The following is a 23,808-nucleotide window of genomic DNA, read 5'->3' as shown; positions in this document are numbered from 1 at the left end:
TTTATATAAAAATATACTGCTGCAATGATGATATCCCGCAGCATTTTCCCCTTTTCTCATATAATAATCAACATGTTCTATATAACCGATGCTTAGCTGTGGTTATAAAGTCAAAAAGCTTTTAGTTTCTAACAAAATCATTTAGTCCATTGCCACATTCCAAAGTACAGCAATATTTATGAATATATATATATATATATATATATATATATATATATATGTTTTACAAAACGGGACATTCAAGGCAATACATATTTATGAATTTCAAATATTAAAATCTCAATAACAGGTTTATTCACATTAAACATTCAATTGAATTGAAGAGGACAACAGCCATTAAAATTAATTTTCTTGCTCGAAGCGTTTCGTGGATTTCAACCACTTCCTCAGAAGCATACGAGTAAATGAATGATGATTCACGTTTAATCAGTCCCATTCATCTGTAGTCCCCTCAAAAAAAATGGTCAGGAGCCCAAAATTAGAGAGGCGGTGGCCAGATAGTTTGCAGCATGGTTATATAGCGAATACCAGGATTAAAAAGACCTATAATACAATTCCTATTAGCGTGCCTCCTTCCAGGTACATATCCTCATTAAAATCAAAGAGGGGTTTGCCGATTTCTCAAGTCAATTCAACCACTATCAATAAAAGTCTGCCTCCACCAAGCCTATAACCAGACTGCAACAAATTATTGTGAATAAAAGTGTTACTGAGATTTTAATATTTGAATTGCATAAATAGGTGTTGCCTTAAGAGGTTTAAACATTTTATGAATTTTAGTACAAGATATTATGATAATGTGGAAGGATATATTTTTAATAACATGGATGGTAACAACAAGTTGTGACTTTTACCAAGAAATATTATACGGTGATTTAATGATTCACCCAAGCGACATATGTCTAATTAGTAGAACCTCTCAGTATAAAGTATAAAGATCTAAAGCTGTCTTTTTAATTTAGTGTGTCTGGGAAAAAGGGCTTGTTCATGGTTAAAACGCTGGGCAGCCTCGGATCTATTGCTACCCCATGATATTCATTATTAAGCCAAGTTAGAGTGATTCTTGATAGTAGTGGTGGAGATTGATTGTATTCTTGATAGATTCTGCATTCTCAGATGTTCTATACAGTTGGTCGACAACTCACCGCTAGAACTGGATTAGAAAAACACCATTGTGGTTGGAGGCGGCTGAGATTACTTAGTACAGTAGTCTCCCTAGCCAGTTTTAGCAGGGCGCACCTCCCGGCACTTTTCAGTGACCACCCAGCTGTTTTTAGGTGGCTAGTGAAAAGTTGAATCACAATACAGAGTCAACACTGGCCTACAGCTTCTTCCCACCCAGCTTAATTAAAATTCTGGATAGACTACTGTAGTATGATTGAAGTGGTAACCCCAAAGCTTCACAACCATCTATTTGAACAAGTTTTTGTATTTTTTATTGTGTTTGTTTTCCTATTAGATATGAAATAACAGTTTCTTAAATAATTTTATATCTGAGAATAGCCACTTCTGGTTTCAGCCTATTGCTTGTAAATAAAAGGTGAGTATGTGCACTCTTAGAGGGCAACCTTACAACAAACACGGTGATTGCCTAAAATAGGAAATCACTGAAAACACACAATGCTGGCAAATAACGTTTGTGTATGTTAAATAATATGTACTAATCTTCTAATCATAAAATCTTTACATACTTTTCATAGAGTGCTGGTAAAACTTCTAGTACCACTTCATGAAAATTGTAAAAGTTGGATGTAAAATCCTCTTACTTATACATATTTTATGTATATAGGAAAACTGTGTATTCTGGAGGAAAACAACGGAAGAACTTTTACAGGTTCAAGACATAACAATCAATACAAATCTTACTTTCCATTATTTGCCCTGGTGTCTTTTATTTGGCAATATTTGGTGCACCAGTTGTAATCAAACAGTAATTCCTCTTCGCAGTGTTTCAAATGTGGGGCTGTGGAGGCTGACCTGTATCATATATTTTGGAAATACCTAAAAATTATTAAGGTTTGAGGAATGGTAGTCACTTTACGTTACAAAGCGACATATTTACCATTAACCCCACCTGGGCTATTTTTTGGTAAACCAACTCTGCATAGGGTACGGGGGGTACGTATCACAAAAGGTTGTGGCAAACTCTTGTCCATTCTATCACAAGTAGGCAAAAAAAAAAAAAACATATTGCACAAGTGGATAAACTCAGACCGCCATCCCTCTTCTCTTCTTGGAGAAACTATGACATTTATTCCAGATGGATTGGATAGAGTCCCCTGAAAAGGGAATCATGGGTGAATGGCTACTTCGAAGTTTGGGAATCGTGGATGAAAAAAGTTAAAACCTAGAGCAAAACTTTGGAAGACAGCATAGAATCATTATTTTTTACATGGAGAGGAAATGAAAGGATCTAATGTCAAAACACTTACTAAAGAATGAGCCTTGTGAGATGGGAGGAAGAAAATACATGAAAATATATTGTAGAAAAGTAGATCTGTCGGTGGTTGGCGGTGGACCTCCATATTTATTGCACCAAATATGGTGGACTGACTATGGAATGATAGAACACATCATTAAATTGTATTTCTAGATATGAGTATGAGAAGGGACTTCACCAAACAACTTTATTTACTTTTATGTAATGATGTTAGTTAATGTGATCAATATAAGCAAGAATCTATAAAAGGTAACTGTACAGAATCACCAATAATTAAAAATTAATTTTCCTGAGTCCCTCTTGACCTGGAGGGCTTACAATGCAAATTTAAATGCTGTGAGCTCCAGCACAACATTTTATAATGCAAATCTCTTTATTGGTTGAATTGAGGTTGTATCAGAGGTCATGACATTTTCACCATTCATGATTATGGAAATTAGGTTTAACCTGCTTACAATTTTGTTGAAAATCAGATTTCAGCAAAATGTCAATATTTTTGGAAAAAATAAATGATAATCAATAGAGAAGGATAAATTAGAGTGATTTATATTTGTTTAGAAATACAAAATGATTAAAATGGCTCTTGGGGGTCCTTTTAACTATTTGGAACTGTTTATGTGTTAAGTAGATCACCATATCGTTTATTGGTAATTTTTAAGTCATTATGTTTTTTCCAGTGATGAATACATCCACACAAACAAACCACAAAAAAAGCTCCAAATGCAAAAAAGCATCACCTAACTAAATAAAAAAAAATATTTTTTAACTGGTTTCGATAAAAAGCAGATCAGTGAGCGTAATAGCCAGTTTGCTCTCCTGCTTATTCAACATCGCCTAAATCATTCCGCTTAAACCTATTCAGAGCCTGTTAGGGAGCTCTTCGGATGCTTAAAAAGATGAATGAAGACACAGCCTGGCTTTTATCTCCGGAGATCAGCTTTTATTATTTATTTTCTGCAATGGTTTACTTAAATTGAAAAAACAACAATTCCAATGTTTATTAAAAAAAATGCATTTACCTTGAAGATGGAAGCAAGCTTTGGATTGCCGTGATAAAAATTAGAACCATGAATGCGCAGACCAAGTTGGATTTGAACACTTCATCCCTCATTTGTGAATACTGAAACACATAAAAATGTGGAATTAAAATTATGTTTTTGTTGTATAATTTTTTTATATTGTATAATTTGTCAATGACAATAGTTGGATTTGCTTTCCATTCCATTCCATTTGCTGTTATTCAAAAACAAAATAATATTCTGAAATAATGTGTAATTACACTTAGTCCATAAAATATCTTTGGGGTGTATACAGTATATAAATGTTTTCACCCAACAATTACACAAAATTCACACATTTGTATTAAATCAGAATATGAATCATCAGAAAAAGCTATTTTTTTACATTCTCTACTTGAATCCACTGTAGATTTTGCTTGCTTGATAAAACATTTAAAAATAGACTAGGCTAGACTTTTTGTTTTTTAAATAATTTAAAAATAGACCTTTTTGTGTTTCATAATGATTTCAATGTGGAGACAATAACATATTTCAAGTACTCTTCTTGGCATTAGGATAATATTGTTTAGGGGTTCACAGTGATGACAGAGGTTTATCCATATTGCAATAATAAGGACACCAAAATAAAATCCTAAACACATTCATCAAACCACCAACTTAGTTACAAAACAATAACAGTAATTGGAACTAAATTTGAAAAAAATATAAAACATTTCTCAAATAAATACTAAATAGCAGTGGGTTTTGACCTGCTGCACGAACAAGTGATCCCCACATGGTTATTAAAGCCAGCGTTTGCAGATTTGAGAGAACGTAGAAGGGAGCAGCCCTGAACTGCTTACTGCTTCTCCAGTTCATTCTCTATTCATTCTCCATAGGACTGCCGGGGGGAGTGGTGTCAGTGGTTCACCGGTGTACGGAAGTGGTAACCACAATGCAACCTCTCCACCAATCTGCTTTAAAAACATTATTGCAAGTCTATTTTCCAGTTGCACATGGCACCAGTTTATATAATCACCAGCACCCCAAATCAGATTGCATAGGGCATATACAGCATGTGTGGTTCTCCCTCACTGCTGTTCTGCACCTCTTTCCTGTCTTTTTTTGTCTTAGGTAGTGACAAATTTATCTTTGAAATAAACTAGCCTCTAGCACAACTGTAAAAAGCTCTGGGCCTCTGCTAGATTATTGTTGCCAGAGATGAATGATGTCTTGGAAGAGACTTGGAATGAGTGAATGTTTGGCAAAAATGTAGTGTGTACACAGTGGTCCCCAAACTTTGTTTAGTGATCCACCAGAATGGCTCACTAAATAACCAACATTTCCTATGGGGGAGGACGCAGCGGGGGTACCTCCTGCTCATCGCCCTCTCTCCAAAGAAGTGAACTGTGCTGAGTGTACAGATCACATTTGTTCTAGACTCACTCGAAACAATCACAAAAGATCCTTTCAGGAGACAGAAATTGGACTGTACATAGCTGTAAAGTCAAGTTATTAGGATTAGTGCACAGAGCCTATGCTCCAAAATCCATGTTAGAAGCAAAACAAAAATGTCAACAAATATACCTTCTCTATTTATGATCCAATTAAACTGACAAAGGGTCATGAATTAAAAACTTCCTGAAGCCCACAGTACAAATAATTCACTATTGGTTTTCCTAAAAACTGATTTGTGAAAACGGTGGCTGGCACCGCTGGCACCTCTGTTGTCCCAACCTCTTTAGCTTCCATTATAAAAAATCTATACATAAAAGGCATGCAAAAAAAAGTAATACAAATTCTGAATGACCCCATATAGTTGTTAAAGTACATTATTTTTCATGCTAGTCACCAGTTAGGTATTTCCAGGCACAGAACACACGGTGATGCAATTGCTAATTGTTTGTAGGCGATCTTCAGGGCTTTGCTCCCTAGACGCCAATTTGCAAAGTAGTGATCTACCATACATCTAAAGGATAACAGTAATTACTGGTGTAAAGATAAAAAAAGGACCTAAGAAATGTTTTGAAATTAAATAAAGCAAAACCTGCTCTGCAATAACCTTGTAACAAAATGTTTTAAATGATTTCAGCACCAGGGACAGCTCTATAGGTTTACGTAATTTACTGTAGATTTTCAGCACAGCTACAATGGTGGATTGAAACTTTGAAAATACAAATTTACAACAAAAAAATCTAAAACACTATTATTTTCAACCTTTCAACTTGATAGTCTGGAGAATGATTGGGCTATAACCCCCTCAGTTCCCATACATGTATACCCCTTAGGCTATGTTCAGACTGGCGGTTAGCTTGTGGTGTCAGTAGAGCTTCCTCATGCCACTGAACCTCTGCCTTGGGAAAATGCTACATGTAGCGTCTACCCACAGAAAGCCCTAGAGAATGAATGGGGGCTCCAGTGAATGATTCAGTTTTGCTCATTGCCTCCAGCTATCAAATCTGTAAACACTGTTTGCTAAAGAACCAATGTGCCAGCCACCACAAACCAAATGGAATTGCATGTTTGCAGATCAACCTGCGCATTTGACCGGAGCAAGTTTATATTTCCACTATGGACCTATGTTTTCTTCAGTTTGCTTTGTCATTACCTAAGACATAGTAATAGTTTTATAGATTGTTTTTGTTTTTAATTTACAATCTATGGAAAAAAGACAAAAAATGAAGAGACATTAATTTTTTTTCTTGTTTTAACTAGTGCTAGTTTTAAAAAAAAAGTTTGTATTTTTGCTTGATCACAGGAAGCAAGAAATTAATTGGGGCTACATATAAATAGAATAGTATTACACAATGAATTAATTCACTGTATTTAGTCAAGGCCACTTGCAATCTGTAAGCTGCCTCATTGTCTCTAAAGTTGGTTATTCTGAATCACAGACTTTAAATGAGCAAGAAGCAAATGACTGTTAAAGAGAGGTTAAAACTCTTTATAGTGCTGGGATAGGACAGGATAAGACTTGCTTTGGGACCTGCGTCTTCTGGCAGCTGGCACCTTGGTCTCACTGCCATCCCGATTCATTCTCTACAGGTTATGGGGCAAATCTTCTGCAGCATCTCTCCCAAGGCAGTGGTTCACTGGCATGTGGATGTAGTAACTCACACTCAATCCCATGAACAGTCCGAATCTAGCCTTAGTAACTCAGGAAGCCAAAGAACACGTATAACTGTCAGGATCAGGACCTGAAACCAGGGCTTCTTTTGTGTCTGGTAGTAGCTCTACCCATTACGCTACATGAAGTGCTGGTAAGCTCCCTGCTACTCTCTATTGCCATAAAGTCTGAACTCCTTGCTCTTCCTCCTGACTTTTTATTTAAGCCCTGCCATGAATTTCCTGTTTTCCTGTTGCCTTATCATTACTACTACTGCTGCATCGCCTTATCTGCTATATGCCGGTGTATTGAACTTTGGCTACGGATTTACCGACTACTCTTACTGCTTGCTCCTGTTAACTTGATTTACCTGGATACTGACTTTGGCCTTGTTCCTGACTACGCTCCTGTCTTGCTCCTGCAACATTACAGCTGCCTGTGTACTGAACCCAGAGTATTTACTCTGTGCACCTCCTAGTTGCTACAGCTATTGGACTCCGAGCTTGTTCCCAGATCCTGACTATAGCATCCAAAGCTTACTGATAACAGTCTACATATTTTCTCTTATACAGAAAGTCTGTGGTTGAATTTTGGTTGTTCACTTACTAAGGTGATCTTTGCCCTTACAGGGAATAATTCACCTAGCGTACTTAATGTGGTGCAATTTCACTTTGCAAAAAATATCCAATCATGTGCAGGGAAATCTAAAAAAGGATTGTTGAAATAAGTGAAATGTTATCTCATTTACTTAAGCTAAGTGAAATTTTTTCTTGCAAGGAATAAATTCTTTTTGCTTAGTGATCTGATTTTTGTTAGGTAATAAGAATTGGTATCTAATGGATTATACTAAAGATATCTGTTCAAGTTCTTCATTATTACAGGAAAAATAAACTAGCTGCTTTCAGATTTCTACCTTGTAGGTTCAGGTCCAGTTGGGATTCAGTGAGGGTAACTTTACCAATATTAAAAAAATAATCTAATATATATTTTTTTTTAAGCCTTACTACTAACTAAGCTCCTTCTCAGACACCAATGTTTGAGCAAATCCATTGAAAACCAGATTCTACTCCTTTTTGAATGTGATAAATTATGATTGCTCCTCCATAGCTGAATGATGGAACCTAACCTAAAGACAATAAAAGCCACCATAGGTCACACAAAAGTGAATTAAGGAAAGTCATTCCCAGAGGAGTAAGAAAAGTACACATTGACCTTCTATATTTTTGTGAATTACAGCTTTAATTGTTCATCTAGTAACCTAATCTTTTGTTTATGGTACAAACAAAATTGGTGTGAAGCTTGAACAGATCCTGAGCTGGCTTTAAACTGGAGCACTAGTTGATCGCCAGCTTGTTATTTGTGCCAGCACTTGTATCTCCACCACAGTGATCTTATCAGCCTCTGAGATTTACTTGTATGGTTTAGAAAAAGTAAAATAAATGAAAAATCCAACAGAGACTTTGATCATAACGGCTGTGCAATCCAGGAAATTCATTTGAGAAATCTGAATCTCAGTTAAGAGAAAGAATAAAGGCAATGGCTTAAAACACCTAAAGTTGACCCTAGGCTTTAATGGTTGGCTGGATAGGCAAAGTTAATCCTACTGTCTAAATATGTCTTATAGTCTAACTTCGGCAATTACCATATCTACTTGAACCACCAGAATACTCAGGAAAAATAGTATTACTGGTATTTTAGACAGTGGTTTTGCTGTGAGCTTAACCTGAGTCAAGTGAATGGGAGAAGTTGCGAACCATTTATTTCACATGGCTGCCTGGGTCCGGGTGCAGTTTCTAAATGCAACTTGCCCTTAAGGTAAAAACACAAACAAAGTTTTCTTATCTTGGGGTAAACAACAAACAAGGATTTCTAAACTTTATGATTGTCTTTACACCCATGGAAACATAAGAACATGCTGTCTGCAGACACAGACAAAATACTGGCACCCAACTAAGCTAAAAACAGCGGAACTGGGTAACGGTCATCTAAACTCTATGGTTGTCTTTACCAGTATCCACCCATAAAGAACCTTTGGGGCTCAAGGTCTTGGGTTTTTGAGCACCAGATTAAGTAATGGCCTTCTAATGTCTAGGGCCATCTTTAATATGTCTAACCATATCCTAAAAAATATTTGCAGCAGTAGATCCTGGATTTAAATCATGTGATCTCCCTACATAGAGTCCTTCAAAAAGAATATATTAACTTATACTGCACCAAACTATCCCTAGAATATGTGTGAGTAGTAGTGTTGTAGTAATATTGGAATCTATTTTACTTCAGTGTAAGAACTAATGCACATATTTTATTGTACTATACTACCCTGAATAATATGTCCTCACTAAATATTACAGGATACAGAACAAGATGGAATACAATTAGTAATTGTTTTGTTAATGCCTTTGGGGGACAGTAATTGGGGACCACTGCCTATGACTGGTCATAGGATATTGAGATCTTAGTACTAAAGCGAGTCTGGCCAACATGAATGAAAAGTAGCATTTGAAGTTCATTGTTCAATAGCCATGTAGTTTTATTGGTTATCCTAATTTGGTAAAGTTGAATCCTTTGTTTTTGGAAGGCTACATAAACTATCCGTATCTGAAGACTTCTGTAAAGCATCAATATGCTACAAGTTATGAGTGCTAATGTATACATATGTTTCTAAGTGACTCTGTTCGTTCTTTTAATATACAGTATTTGTCATCCCTGATATTTGTTACTCTTGATATTTTTGGAAAAAAAAATTTAAAACCATTAAAACAGAAAGGTAGGGGTTGAAATTCAGTTTCATCTAAGAACTTTGCTTTCCAAATAAGCCCAATCTCTTGGGAACAATGGGAAAAAAAAGGTATGGAACATAGGACCCACCCATCAATGGCAAAGTTGCTCAGTGGTTAGCACTCTGGTCTTTGCAGCACAGGGTCCAGGTTCAAATCTCAGCCAAGGCACTATCTGCATGGAGTTTGTGTGTTCTCTCTGTGTTTGTGTGAGTTTCCCCCGGCCACACTGGGTTTCCTCCCACATTCCAAAAACATGTAGTTATGTTATTTGGCTTCCCCCCAAATTGACCTTAGACTGTATTAATAACATATGACTATGGTAGGGACAGATAGTGACATGTCTATGGACTTTGTGAAGCGCTGTGTAATATGTCCGCACTAGATAATAATACAGGGTATCTTTTTCCAGTATTACCCCTTTTTATTTTGTATTTTCTTGGTAGTCACACTGAACTTTATGGAACCCTTGGGGAAAGTTTGTGGTTCAAATGGTACCTTTTGCTGGCTAACTTTTTTAGAATTTTTAGAATGAAATCTTTTAAAACAACACATTGGGCCTGATTTATTTTCTCCAAGACTGATGAAAACTAACAGAAAACCTGGAATGGGTCTGGTGCAGTGTTTGCAAATGATTTTTATCTCATCCATTCCAAGTTTGCTGGAATACCCAGGCTCTCCCATGAAAGTCTATCTTCTCCAGTCTTGGAAAGATTTTAATAAATCAGTGCCAATGTGCAGATCCTGGTCCTCAAGTACTAAAAAGAAACCCTGGTTTACATTTATTTATTTTATTTATGTGGAATTACCTGCTGCTATGTATTACTTTGATATTTCACGTCATAGAAAGTTATTTATTCTACACATCTCCCATGATGATCTACCTTCACCAGCCTTGGAGAGCTCATTGGATTTCCTTGTATGTCAGGCATTATATATTTCATTGTATGTTGCATCCTTAATATGAATACCAAAATCCATTTTTTGGGCACCAGGGCAAATAGAAAGTGTTAATATCCCTATGGGGGATACAGACAGCAATAAAAACCAGATAGGGGTTATAACATCTCACTATTGTATTTAAAACTAAACAAAATAATAGAAATGAAAAAATAATGTAGATACAGTTACAATTAGCCCAAAACAATACAACGTTTAACTAAAGGATTCAATGCTAGACAATGACATAAGTCTACTACTGACCATATATATACACCCAAAAAACCTTCATAGTTAAACCTTCAAAACATCCTGCTCTACCCTAAGGTACAAAATGATATCTACACATGTGCACCTCCACCAACACGAGGACAATTGAGACAATGATGAACATGGAAGTGAATCAGCAGAGCCCCGGCTACCTTGTGCTCCAGGCTGGAATCTTTAAACATCAGTGAGAAAGGCTTGATATGCTCTCTTCTCAACTTATCTCCACTCCGCAAGTCGATGGTGTGCTCTATTCGCTTGTTAATCTCCTCAGGCCCAGATTGGACATGCAAAGCTTGTGCAAGATGGTTTGGAAGCAGATTTATTGAATTTCTTGTTAGAGCAGCCAGAGTCTAGGGGAAAGCACATGCAAAAAAATAAAATCTGCTAGTCCCCTGGGTTTCAAATGCAATATATATATATTAATGTATATTTTTTTTTTCAAAACAGGTTGCACTGCAAGTCAAAAACAGCATTCCATGCAAATGTTAGAAAAGAAACTGAACCCAGAAAGCATGAAAGGGCTTATTTAAAAAGGACCTGTCACCACTGCAAGAGACTACGTCATGAATAAATAAGATTTGACTTAATTTAAAGAAATATGTTGTTCCATGGAAACAATTGGATTGACTTTTGTTTAAGAGAGAGGCTACAGTGGCTAGTAGAATAAATGCCTAATAATGCCCATAGGGACAGTTAGGATATCAATATAAAGCCCAATCAGAAGTAACAGGCAGAAGCACAAAGTTTAAATAAAATATTTTTTTTTGAAGCTCCTCTACCTCTACTTTTAGCATTTCTCTCTCCTTTTTCAAAGTGACAGGCAGGGGTGCAGTAGAGAGCGTGAAAGATGCTAGGAAGGATGAAGTTGATTAGTAGGAACAATGTGAACTTTGCAGATACTTCTACTTCTTATGTAGGAAAGATGTCTTAAATGGACACCATGAACACAACTTTCAACTTGGGGTCAAGTCAAGTGCTCCAATGAAAGGACATAGGTTGGAAAAAGTTATTTTTGGCTAATAACCTATATAGTGGAAGATATCATTATGACATTATCAAAAAAGGGTCAGGTCCTTTTTAAATTGAATTAGCTAACATTCATGAAAATGAATCCATTTCACCATGAACTCGTCACCTATCCATTCACCATGAACTAGTTTTAAAAGAATGAGTGGATGTTGTTTATGAACCCAATATATGTACAACGCAATACTATACAAACCTATAAATACCATCACAGTACAATGAGCAGCACAAAGCTCTTGATACAAATCAGAGCTATGACCTCCCTCTGTGTCCCACAAAACAATATATTAACATATGTATGAGCCATATGAATTTAAAAGCGAAACGCGTTGAGAAACGCTTATTAATGTATATGCATCAGCTTTACTGCAAAGAAATGGAAATGCAAATTATTCAGCAATAAAGTGGAGCTTGTTGTCTGATTTTTTTGCATTTTATGGTATTGTATAATTGAAAAAAAAGTCATTTTTAATAGTATTAGGTACCTAAAAAGTCCCATTTTCTAATAAGGTAACTGCATGAGCCAAATGAGGTTCTCTATTGCATTATGGGATTCTGGGGATTTAGCCAGAAGTTAGAGCAAAGTTGGGGATTTCAAAGAAACATTAACCCAGATCTGGGGAGCCCAAAGCAACATAAGAAGTTGTGTGATTGAAAAGTAAAATTAGAATGATTGTGGTGCCTGCTAGCTGTTCTACTTTAATTTCTTGAGAGTTCACTTTAAAATTGCTGTCTTTTACTAGTTGTCATTGTATTTAGGCTTGTTATGTATATGTTATCACATGTTATCACAAATTCACCACGGCCTATTTTCCTACATAACACTATTGTATTCTTAATAATATTATTTTAAATTGGTCACTGGATATTCCACAAGTTGGTTCTCTCTAACCTAGAAACCTATCTATTTTTGGTACTAGACTGGTGGGTGACTAGTAAAGCTTTCAGGCTGATGATTAAAATAAAGGCCAACTTTAAAAAGAAGTAAATGTGCTTTGAAGTGCTATAAAAAATTTTGAAGGCTGACCACCTGATGCAAAATTCTTTGTCATTGCCTACTAGCCATCCTCCTGGTGGAAGCCCCTAGGTTGCAAATACAATATGTCCTTCATGAGTGTGTGGCATAATGTCACTACTCTTATATTGAGGTTTACAATACATGTTTGAATAAACTGGCCCCTGAGGAAGCAGAATAAGGTCTTCTGAGAAACATGTGAACATCTATATGATCTGTGAAGATATATATATACATTCCTTTCTGAAGTGTTCAACATAAATTAGATACATAAATTTCAATGATATGTACAATATTTGTGATGTACAATGTTTTACCAACTTTGGTGTTTTTAAATTATAAGTTTAATATAGTTTGACTGTTTTTGCCATTTAAATCCCATCTTTCTTGATTGCCCCTGCTTTAGGTGTTTAAAAAACATCTGGTTGATTTACTTTTTGGGATCTAGCAACTTTTTATTTAATATATGAAGGGTGGTCCTTTATTTGCTCCCAGGCTTTACCTTGACAAAGAGGCAGTACAGTGAGCTCATCTTTCACTTCCTCTGCTTTCTCCCCCATTTTAGCATATTACTGATTTGGTTCATTGAGCTGCTTCTTTCACTTCTAGTAATTACAATGAATTCCAAGATGGTAATACCATGTCATTTTCAAATCCCCACCCTCCTAGCATTAAAAAAAATTAAATTAAAAAATATAATTGTAATGTATTCATTCTTGGAATTCAGCATTAAATTCTTTTTACAATTTTGGAAGTTGCTGCTAATACAAGTCACATTCTGAATATCTCAGATTTTTCGGGTGAGACTTTCACACTAGAATGGCCAGATCTACTAATGCAGATCACAAAGCCAAAGGATTTTGTTATATCTTCATAATAAGCCAATTGCAGGACAGACCGTCTGGGTGGAGGAGGAGACAAATAACTGAATGAGAAATTTACTACTAGAGTTTCAGAGAAGTAAAAAAAAAACTGGTGGGATTATTCTAACCACAAGTGTTCACTCAAAATTTAAATATCAACTTTGGTGGCAAATTTATTAGAAAACTTATAAATGGTAAAATGTTTGGAATGGTCAAGATATGAAAACCTCATCTGATGTCTGGCTTGTCACTTTACTGGCTTTATCGAACCAACCAGTCGGCTTTACTTTACCTAGCTAACCAGGCGGTTGGCACAGTGTTCTGTCTTCTGTAACCAGGCACCACCTGGTACTTCTGAGTGCACCACCCGGTACTTCTCAATAATCACCTGGCTGTATTTGGGTGGTTACGGAAAAGTTGGGTCACAATACAGGGGCTGCCACCCACCTACAGCTTCTACCCACTCAGCTTGAAAAAAAATTTAAGGATAATGCTGTGTAAGCTACCAAATTGTCAATTGTGATTTTACTGACATAAACTTTTTAACACGAACAGGTGAATGGTTGAACAATTAACAAGGCACACAGGGGGTCCTTCAAATTCCTATACATATATAGCAGTATCCCTGCCTTCACATAATATTATCAGGAGTAACTACGGACTGAAAGCTAAACCATTCTCGAATGCTGATATTGTTCCAGAAAGCACTTACTTGTTTGGCCTTTTGTAATGACTGTGCAGGGTTCATATGATAAAAACATGTCTGTACATATTGAAGAATAGTATCTTTATAGAGTGTATCTTTGGTTCTTTAAAGCATAGAAGAACCCATTTAAGTTCCGGACAGCTGGAGAAATACTTACCCTCCAAATATATCCAGTGATCTTTGCCGTGCAGTTTTGCTTCAGAAAGTTTCCCTGCAGGGCCATCTTTATCCTGCATAGGGGCGTCATGGCTCTAAGTATGTCTATTGGAAAGAAGTGCTCTGCAATACTGTTGGAGGCTGTTATGAGAATAGATACCATAAGAAAGGAACAAATGTCCTGCTATATCTAATAGGGAGACCGAAAATAGGAAATCTCAGGCTTGCAAGAGGACAGACTAGCCCATCATGCAGTCACACTGCTGTTGTATCTCTTGATAGCTCCTATTGTGTAGCAGTGGTTGACTGTAGCTGTGCACCTACCCACACAGCCAATGAACCTTTGTGCCTTGTTCACATTTGGGTTTAGTTGGGCTTTTAAAGTTATTTTAAGGGCTCCACTGTGTTACTAAGGTCGAAGGAAGGCTAGTTTAGGTTTAATGCTATCTGTGTCCCTGCTGAAAGATTCACTCTATTTATAAAAGATTCCATTTGTCCTGGAGATCACTGGCACTGGGTTAAGAAAATTCAAAATTTTGAATTACCATTAGAACAGGAAACCTTTCAATGTGAACATTTGATCCAATGACAACTGTCTCCTGAAAGACAGGGGAACTTTTTCACTTTAAAAAGATTTCTTCTTATTTCCTGTTTTGCCAACAGCAGCCTTTCGTAATCTTTTTAACATTAGGGAACCCTTGAAATAACTTTTTGGTCCTGGGGAACCCCTGTTATAGCTACTATATTTACAGCTTGCGGTATATCAGCATGTTGATAAATAGAAAGAATGTCTCTTACATTGCTGATCAGTAAGAAGAATGTCACCCTTACCAATAGCAAAAAAGTTCATTGGTGTCAGTTAAATGGACCAGGAGAGGCAGAAATTGCTCATTGCCCCCAACAACCTCCCATGGGCTACAGGAAAGGAAGTTAAATCTATCAGGACAAGGATGCCAATATTGCCCTGTTTGTTGCCTGAATAAAAAGGGGCACCACTGTGCCCCTGAAACACAGTGTTGGTTGGTATGGAACCACAGTAAAGAACTAGGAGTCATGAAATCTTTGATGTTTGGGTTTGTATGGTGTAAATCATCACTGGCCTCCCTCTGCCCTGTTACTGTGGACGAAGTCTTAACACTTCTCTCATCATCTCCGTCTACTACATGCCCACTTGACCCAATTCCCTCTGACCTACTCCGTGCCCATTCCTCCACTCTGGCCCCTGCCCTAACCGAACTATTCAACCTCTCCCTTTCTACTGGTAAATACCTCTCAGCCTTTAAAGATGCCATAATTCTCCCTATCCTAAAAAAACCCTCACTGGACCCCTCCCTACCCTCCAAATACCGTCGTATCTCCCTTCTCCCATATGTCTCCAAACTTCTTGAACGCCTTAAACCAGTCTGGTTTTAGAGCTGCACACTCCACTGAAACAGCCCTTACTAAAGTGGCCAATGAGCTCATCAGAGCTAAGTCTCAAGGCAACTTTTCCCTGCTCCTTCTCCTTGATCTTTCCTCCGCTTTTGACACTTTTGATCACCCCCTTCTAATACAAATCATGCCCCCCATTGGTATCTGTGACACTGCTCTCTCTTGGTTTGCTTCCTATCTGTCTGACCGCTCCTTTCAAGTTTCTTTCAATGGTAACTCCTCCTCACCGACTCTCCTCCCTGTTGGTGTTCCCCAAGGGTCAGTCCTTGGACCGGTTCTCTTTTCTCTGTACACCTCCTCTCTGGGTAGTCTCATATCCTCCTTTGGCTTACAGTACCATCTGTATGCTGATGACACCCAAATTTATCTGTCCACCCCTGACCTGTCTCCCTCAGTCCTGGATAAGGTCTCATGCTGCCTGTCAGCCATCTCATCATGGATGTCTGACCGATTCCTGAAACTCAACCTGGATAAAACAGAACTCATCATCATCCCCCCCTCAAATTCCAAATCTCCCCCTGACATATATCTAACTGTTAACACCACTGTTATTCGGCCCTCCCCTCAGGCACGTTGTCTTGGTGTCACCTTTGATTCGGCCCTCTCATTCACCCCCCATATTCAGAACATTTCCAGGTCCTGTCACTTTCACCTACGCAACATCTCCAAAATTCGCCTCTACCTGTCCCCTGAGACCACCAAACTCCTTGTAAATGCTCTTATCATCTCTCGTCTGGACTACTGTAACCTCCTCCTCTCTGGTATTCCACTAACCCGACTCTCTCCTCTACAATCTATCATGAATGCTGCTGCCAGACTCATCCATCCTTCCCTCCGCTCCTCTTCCACTGCATCTCTTTGTAGTTCTCTCCATTGGCTTCCATTTCACCTTAGAATCAAATTTAGGCTCCTGTGCTTTGCCTTCAAATCCCTACACAATTACTCTCCTACTTACATTTCTGACTTGGTAAAAAAATACTCCCCCTGCCGCTCTCTCCGCTCCTCCAATGACTTACTAATGACTTCCTCACTCATAACCTCATCACACGCACGGATATAAGACTTCTCTAGAGCTGCCCCGACTCTCTGGAATGGTCTTCCTCGTCCTATTCGGCTTGCTCCTACTTTCTGCTCATTTAAAAAAGCGCTCAAAACCCATTTTTCAAACTTGCCTACCCGTCTTCTTCTGTTTTTTTGAAACCACCACTACTTCCCACCACTACTTCCCACCACTACATATCTCCCATCCTATTGTATGTGAGATTCCCCCACCTACTAGATTGTAAGCTCTTCGGGGCAGGGTCCTCTCCTCCTATATCACTCTCTGTATTAGTCTGTCATTTGCAATCCCTATTTAATGTACAGCGCTGCGTAATATGTTGGCGCTATATAAATCCTGTTTAATAATAATAATAATAATAATAATAACTGTTGGTATTCACCACACCCTTGTTTAATATGTATATTCATTTATATTATTTGTTAGTGCGGAATGGCATAGAGAAAAGTTTGACCAAAGATCTGCTTCTTTCCCTTGGAAGTGATTTTAAAACCAAGGCTGCCCTAAATTTACTTCTAAATTAATTATATATTTAGAAACTCAGTGTTAAATCAATTATTGTTCCACTGAGGACAAGACTTTTCTTTATCTTAAGCTCTTCTTAATATTACATTACGGTAAAAAAGGGAATAAGCACAAGATATCAATTAACCTCTACAAAAAGCTTTTTTCATATGAAAAATGTAAAAAAAAAAAAAAATAGATATTGCTCTTAGAAAATGTTCCGTCTCCTCCCCTACAGCAACTGGAAGCTCCATAGAAAGGTTTCTCTCTCATCTTCACAATTTTAAGCAATTGACTCCACATTAAGCAGTCTGAAGAACAATCAGGATGAATACTATTAGCATCTGACACAGACTTGACTTACGTCCTCTGAAATGATTCTCTAAATGTGATACAGTTAATGAAAGAATTCAGAATAAAAAAGGGCATTGTTTTAAAACAACCTGCTGAAATAAAACCAACAAAAGTACTGTACTACAGTCAAACATAATACCTTTATAGGATGATGGCACTTTTATTTGAAGTTGGGGCAGATTTATGCTCACTATTCTTTCTTGTGGTGACCATCGTCAAAACAGAACTGAAAGCTAATTCCAAAATGTACAGTGGTCCCAAAAACAGTAGAAGAACATTTTTGGGGACACCTGTTGCATTGACAACTGGTCCAGAATGAGGCTTCTTTCAAAGCAAGGCAGTGCACTGGAAAAGGGGCAGGAGGAAAAGGGTAAATCAAAAAATGTATGGTGGTCAGCAAAACAGTAGTCAGCAACGCCTGTTGCCCTAATAACTGTCTAGGAAGGGGGCTCTTTCACTGCAGGGCAGTGCACTGAAGAAGGGGCATTTTCTTGTGGAAACCATTATCATGATGGAATGGTAGGGTAAATCCAAATTGTATAGCTGTCACCAAAACAGTAGAAGAAAGATATTTTGGGCCACCCATTGCATTGACAACTGTCTAGGAAGGGGGCTTCTTTCACTGCAGGGCAGTACAATTCCTTGAGGTGACCATCACCACAATGGAAGGGTAAAGCCAAACTGTATGGCCGTCACTAAAACAGTAGAAGGAAGATCTTTTGGGGAACCACAATGTATTGATTACTGTCTAGGAAGGAGGCCTCTTTCAATAAAGGGCAATGCACTGGGGAAGGGGCACTTCCTTATGGTCACCATCACTAAGATGGAACAGAAGGGTGAACCCAAAATATACAGTACCACAATGGTAGAATGAAGTTCTTTGGAGACACCTGTTGCATTGACAATTGTCTCGGAAGGAGTCTCATTCATGGTAGGGCACTGGACTGGAAAAGGGGCACCTCCTTGTGGTGTCCCTCACCAAGATGAAATTGAATGGTAACTCCAACATATAAAGCTGTCACCAAAACAGAAGAAGGAGGATCTTTTGGGGAAACACAATGTATTGATAACTGTCTAGGAAGGAGGCCTCCTTTACTGTAGGGAAATGCACTGGCACTACAGTAAAGGAGGAGGCACTACACCAAGAAAGAACAGAGGAGAAAATTCAAACTATACCAGTCAAAACGAAAGGAAGATCACTGGGGATACCTGTTGCACTGACAACTGTCTAAGAAGGAAGCCTTTTTCGCGGCAGGGCAGTGCACTGGAGAAGGGGTACTTCCTTGTGGTGGCCATCACCAAGACGGAATTAGGAGGTACCTATATGGAGCGGTCACTAAAACAGTAGAAGGAAGATCTTTGAGGACACTTGTATGCTGGAGAAGGGGCACTTCCACACGTTGCCCATCACCAAGACAGAACAGAATGGTAAATCTACCATGTATAATGGTCAGGAAAGCAGGAGAAGGAAGTTTTTAGGGGCACTTGTTGCACTGGCAACTGTCAAGGAGGGGGCCTTGTTCACTGCAGGGCATGCACTGGAGAAGAGGCACCGGGGTGCTATTTGCATAAATGGCATTGATTTGTACCAATGCAGATAGTTAAAGCAGCCATTATTAATAGGACTGGAATTGGATATATTACATTTTATGCATTTCATCAGTGTATGTAGCTGCTAATCTGTAAGCCAAGCCTGTGACACAGGAAATTCAGCAATTCTTTGCCCGGAGATGCAAAAACTACCCCTCCATGAATGACTGCCATAGCTGGGCACAGAATCCAAGATTTCATACAGTTTCATATTAAAAAAGGGAAGAGGGAAGAATTAAGTCACAGGCACTTTCTCTCTCTTCCTGCTGGGACTGTAAGTGTGACAAACACACAGCAGGGCTCCCGCTTCTAGGATGCGTGTGTCTGAATAGCCGAAAGCACTTCATCCTTCAGCCCATGATTTAATTCTTTGTCAAATCATCCCCAGCGTTTCCATGGCAGTTGTCTGTCTCAGGATACTCTGAACCAAAGTCACTATCAGCACAGTTAAAGAGAATTCCCTTTCCAATATCTAATGCTCCCTGTAAAACCGCTACACCAGTGCATTTGTGATTGAAACCTGGTCTGTATTTTTTAGTGTATGTTTGCATTTAGGTATTTGAAATGTGAGCACCTGCATTTGACTTGGCATAAGCCTCTTGCAGCCACAGAAGAATTTAGTCTGGGAGAAAGAAGCAGCACAAGGAGCCAATCAGTTGTAGTAAAATGTAGAGTATCAAAGGGAGGAGAGTATCAGACTGCTGCTTCTCTAGGTGTTTCTGAAGCTCAGAAATCAGGTCTGCTACCTGTGCTGGATGAACAGAAATACAAACGCTTTGGAAGGTAGAGGAGTCTCCAATAAAGCAACAAAAAATAAAAAATGGTCAAGACCAACACTACAGAATGAGGACTATAGCTTAACATTGGGAACCCTTAAAATAAATGTTGGGTTTCAAGGAATCTCTAAAAAAATTCAATAATCAAGGGTTGGTGGGAGGAAAACACCTAATATGTGAATCAGGGAAAAATGATTATCATTAGCGTTAGTTTAAATGCTAAATGGCACGGAACCCAGAACTATGAAGGTACCATCATTTGGGAGGTAATCGGCCAAAGCTCAAGAAACCCCTAACAACAACTGGAGGAACCCTAGGGTTCCATGTAACCCTGGTTCAGAAAGTTCGGTCTAGAAGTACACTACATGGCCAAACGTGTGTGGCACATGACTATCACCCCATAAGGGCTTGGTGGACCTCCTATTCCAGATCCACAGGCAATATTAATATGGAGTTGACCTATATTTTAATATTATAACAGCCTCCACCTTTTAGGGAGGCTTTTTACCAGATTTTGGAGTGTGTCTGCTGGAATTTGTGCCCATTCAGCCAAAGGAGCATTTGTCAGGTCAGGTATTGATGTTGGATGAGAAGACCTAGTTGGTAGTCAGCACTCCAGTTCATCCCAAAGCTATATTAGGGTTGGGGTCAGGGCTCTTAGCAGAACATTCACATTCCTCTACACAAAACCATGTTGGCTGTGTACATGGACACAGTCATAATGGAACAGAAAAGGGCCCTTACCAAACTGTTGGCACAAGGATAGAAGTGAACATTTGTCTAAAATGTCATTGTAGCATCAACAATACTCTTTGTCTGAAACATCTAGAGGGGTGTGAATATACTTCTGGTTATATAGTGTACATTAAATTATGTTTTTTATAATCCCCTGGAGTTCAGCTTTAAAACGTGATATTTATTATATGTAGTTTATTTATATTTAATTGGAGCAGCGTTGCAAAAGCCTTACAAAAGCAGCCGCATCATGTGTCAGGCCGAAGACAACAAAGAGATGACAAAAATATAATTTGTTTTACAAATGTATTTTTCCCTCTTTGGTGTCACACCAACAACACCATCAGCATCATTGACCAAAATGGGGGGGGGGCTCAACCAGAAATCAAGGTAAAAAAAATGTCTTTTATGCGTTTTTCCCTTTTCGCTAGGTGAAGCAGAACCAGCAGAAACAATTCGAATTATTTTTTCCATAGTTCATCATGGAGGCAAACAATGAAAGAAATAACAGAATGGAATTGTTTATCATTTATATAATTTATGTAGTATGAAAGTGACATCAGCCTGGTAAAAGAAGGGAAGATTACGATAAACTAAACAAATTTCTGCTGCTGATGTTCCGGCTAAGGAGAATTACTACCTTCTATTTGCCCTGTGACAAGTGTTGATTGAACATGCCTTTGTTCAGATGAACAGAAGCTAAAGTCTGTCTCTGCAGTGTAAAATCCCTCAAAGATACCGGTTATTGCTAATTACACCAGATTTAGAGTGAGATATAGTTAATTTTCTATTATTCTTTTCATTGTTCTCCTTGCTGGAGAGAAAGCTGTACTTGAAGAGCTGGAATGCAAGAATCCCCCTGCTTTTGTCTAAACCATTATGTGGGTATTTTCTTTCTCTAGCTCTCCAGTTGTTGGGACATTCACCATTAGATAATCAATAATAAGGGGCATCTCTGACATGAGAAATGGGTAAAATATTAGCTGCAGGAAGCCTATAGGCAATATTGACCTGTATGAAAAGTAAACTGCCATGAATGTTCTAGGAAATGGGAAAGTGGACGAGCTCAAATATCCACACTAAAACAGCACTCATCTGGCAAATCAGTTACCTAAATTTGCTTTTCCGTTGTTTGCCCCATACTAGCCTGTACACATGGTATTATGATTACGGCATGATCCTCAAAAGCTAACGTGAGGAAGGTGGGTTTATGTAGGGGGTGTAGCATATCAGAATTTAGGGTAACTGATGCTGGTACGGTGATGTTTAGTAGGCTTCCAAAAAGCAGGCTGTAGGCTAGGTGTAGTCTACAGATCTGTGGGCCATAGCATGGGTTGGGGATCACAGGAAAATCTATGTAGTTGCTTAAAATAGTTTTCCATACCTGTTTTAATGATATTTGGTGTAGAAGGCCTTGGAGGCCATTAGGGCCTTGAAGTGACATGATGAGTAGTGTCAGATACACAATAGGTTGTTTCCATTTACAATAGTCATGTGACAAACGATCAGTCCGCCAGCTGCGTGCCAGCACTACTCAGTCTCTGCAGACCTGTTATATAATACCTTCCTCACTTCTTAATCCAATTCAGTGCATCCGAGCTCTAATCAGAGACATGACCTAATGGCTGAGGTAGACTGTTACTATATATAGCACTTCCAGGAGCTCAGGATAGCACAGGCTTTAGTCTGGGTTTTGATCACAACGTGCCTGATTTGTTAACGTGAGAACTGCCTGTGCTGCCCTACAACCAAGGCACAGCAAAACCCTGATAAAAAGTGTTGCATCTAAGCAGGTGACAACATAAGCCCTGGGTCATTTCTACACAATCTCTTTCTGTTGAGCTTTAAAGTGAACCTTGCATCAGATTTATTATTTTATTGTAAGTACATAAACACTAACACTTCCTAACGTACTTCATGTCCTATGGTGACAACTCTGATCTGTTCCCCCTAGGATAGAATGTGTTGCTGCTAGGATCTCTGGGTGAATATAAATGGGAAAGATGAACTGGTATTATATTTTGTTACTCGGTGTAAATGCTAATTTTAAGCTTGGATTATAATTGTATGCAATGAATGGGACTGTGTATTAGGGTCAAGGTAAGGGGGGATAGGATACAGGTTAGGGAGATGAGATTTCACATTTCCCCCTTTTCCATAAAAGCCTTGCCAAAATCTACAATGATAAACTCTCGGCACTGAAAGTTCATGTACCAACATAGAAACAATATTGCCTCGAAACTTGCTTTTGTTGATCTGTAAACACCTCCTTTTCTAAGACTGCTTCACATTATTGAGCAACTATTTGGTACCTTGAAACCTCCATATATCTTTCAGCAGATAGCCTAAACTAATTACTTTTTATTTCTGTAGTAAACCTTAGGCAGAGGCCTCTTTTATGTCCTCATAAAGTTCCTGGACTTGCTTCTCCCTTTTCAAAGGATGTTATTTTCTAATATATCTGGCAATGCGAAGGTGATGTGTAATCTGTTTTCTCCCCATTCTGAGCTGTTAACAAAATGTGCCTGGTTATTTCTGATAAAATATAACCTACAGTCATGTGAAAATGCAGTAAAACCTATGAACATTGTTGACTTTTTCAGTATTTTTGAACAGGCAAACATGGTTCTACAGATGAAGGTGAGATATCTGAATAAAAACATTGGCAAACTATCCTTTTCATTCATTTATTCATCAAGAATATCTGTAGTTGAAAGTGCAAACTGTTGAAAAAGTAGCTCCTAAATTAGGGGGATTCTGTATAGTACCATAAAATGTTGACCTCTCAAGCCCAAAAATCTTAAATGCATTGGTTGTCCACCAGAAACTGATTTGGGGAAATTTGTGTCAACTCCATGTTATGTGACTTCCACTTAAAGATCTTTGCGGGTTTATTGTCCATTGTAAATCATCTCCAAACACTGCAATAAGATTTAAGACATGGGATTTGACTAACCAAGTCCACACCTTTCCAATCTTTTTAGGAGCCATTTTTTAGTAGATTTGCTAGCTAGAGTGCTTCAGATTATTTATGCGTTAGAAAAATCAATTTCATGTTCAAA

At 38.1% G+C, this 23,808-nt stretch overlaps 1 protein-coding gene across 2 annotated transcripts in view; it reads right to left on the bottom strand.

Annotated features, from left to right (window-relative positions):
* Positions 1 to 23,808, bottom strand: part of ADCY8 (adenylate cyclase 8) — a 168,434-nt gene that overhangs the window by 47,170 nt on the left and 97,456 nt on the right. Inside the window, exons 8-9 of one of the 2 annotated variants that reach the window (XM_072410646.1) lie at positions 10,683 to 10,880; positions 3,460 to 3,560 (exon numbers count right to left, since the gene is read on the bottom strand). In XM_072410646.1, the coding sequence (XP_072266747.1) occupies positions 3,460 to 3,560; positions 10,683 to 10,880 (299 nt within the window). The remainder of the gene's footprint in view (positions 1 to 3,459; positions 3,561 to 10,682; positions 10,881 to 23,808) is intronic. The other variant, XM_072410647.1, reaches the window with a different exon arrangement.

The sequence above is a fragment of the Pyxicephalus adspersus genome, chromosome 5 (genome assembly GCF_032062135.1).
Source record: "Pyxicephalus adspersus chromosome 5, UCB_Pads_2.0, whole genome shotgun sequence".
Lineage (NCBI taxonomy): Eukaryota > Metazoa > Chordata > Amphibia > Anura > Pyxicephalidae > Pyxicephalus > Pyxicephalus adspersus.
Note: the sequence above shows the minus strand (reverse complement) of the source record. Positions and strands in the feature narration are given on the sequence as shown.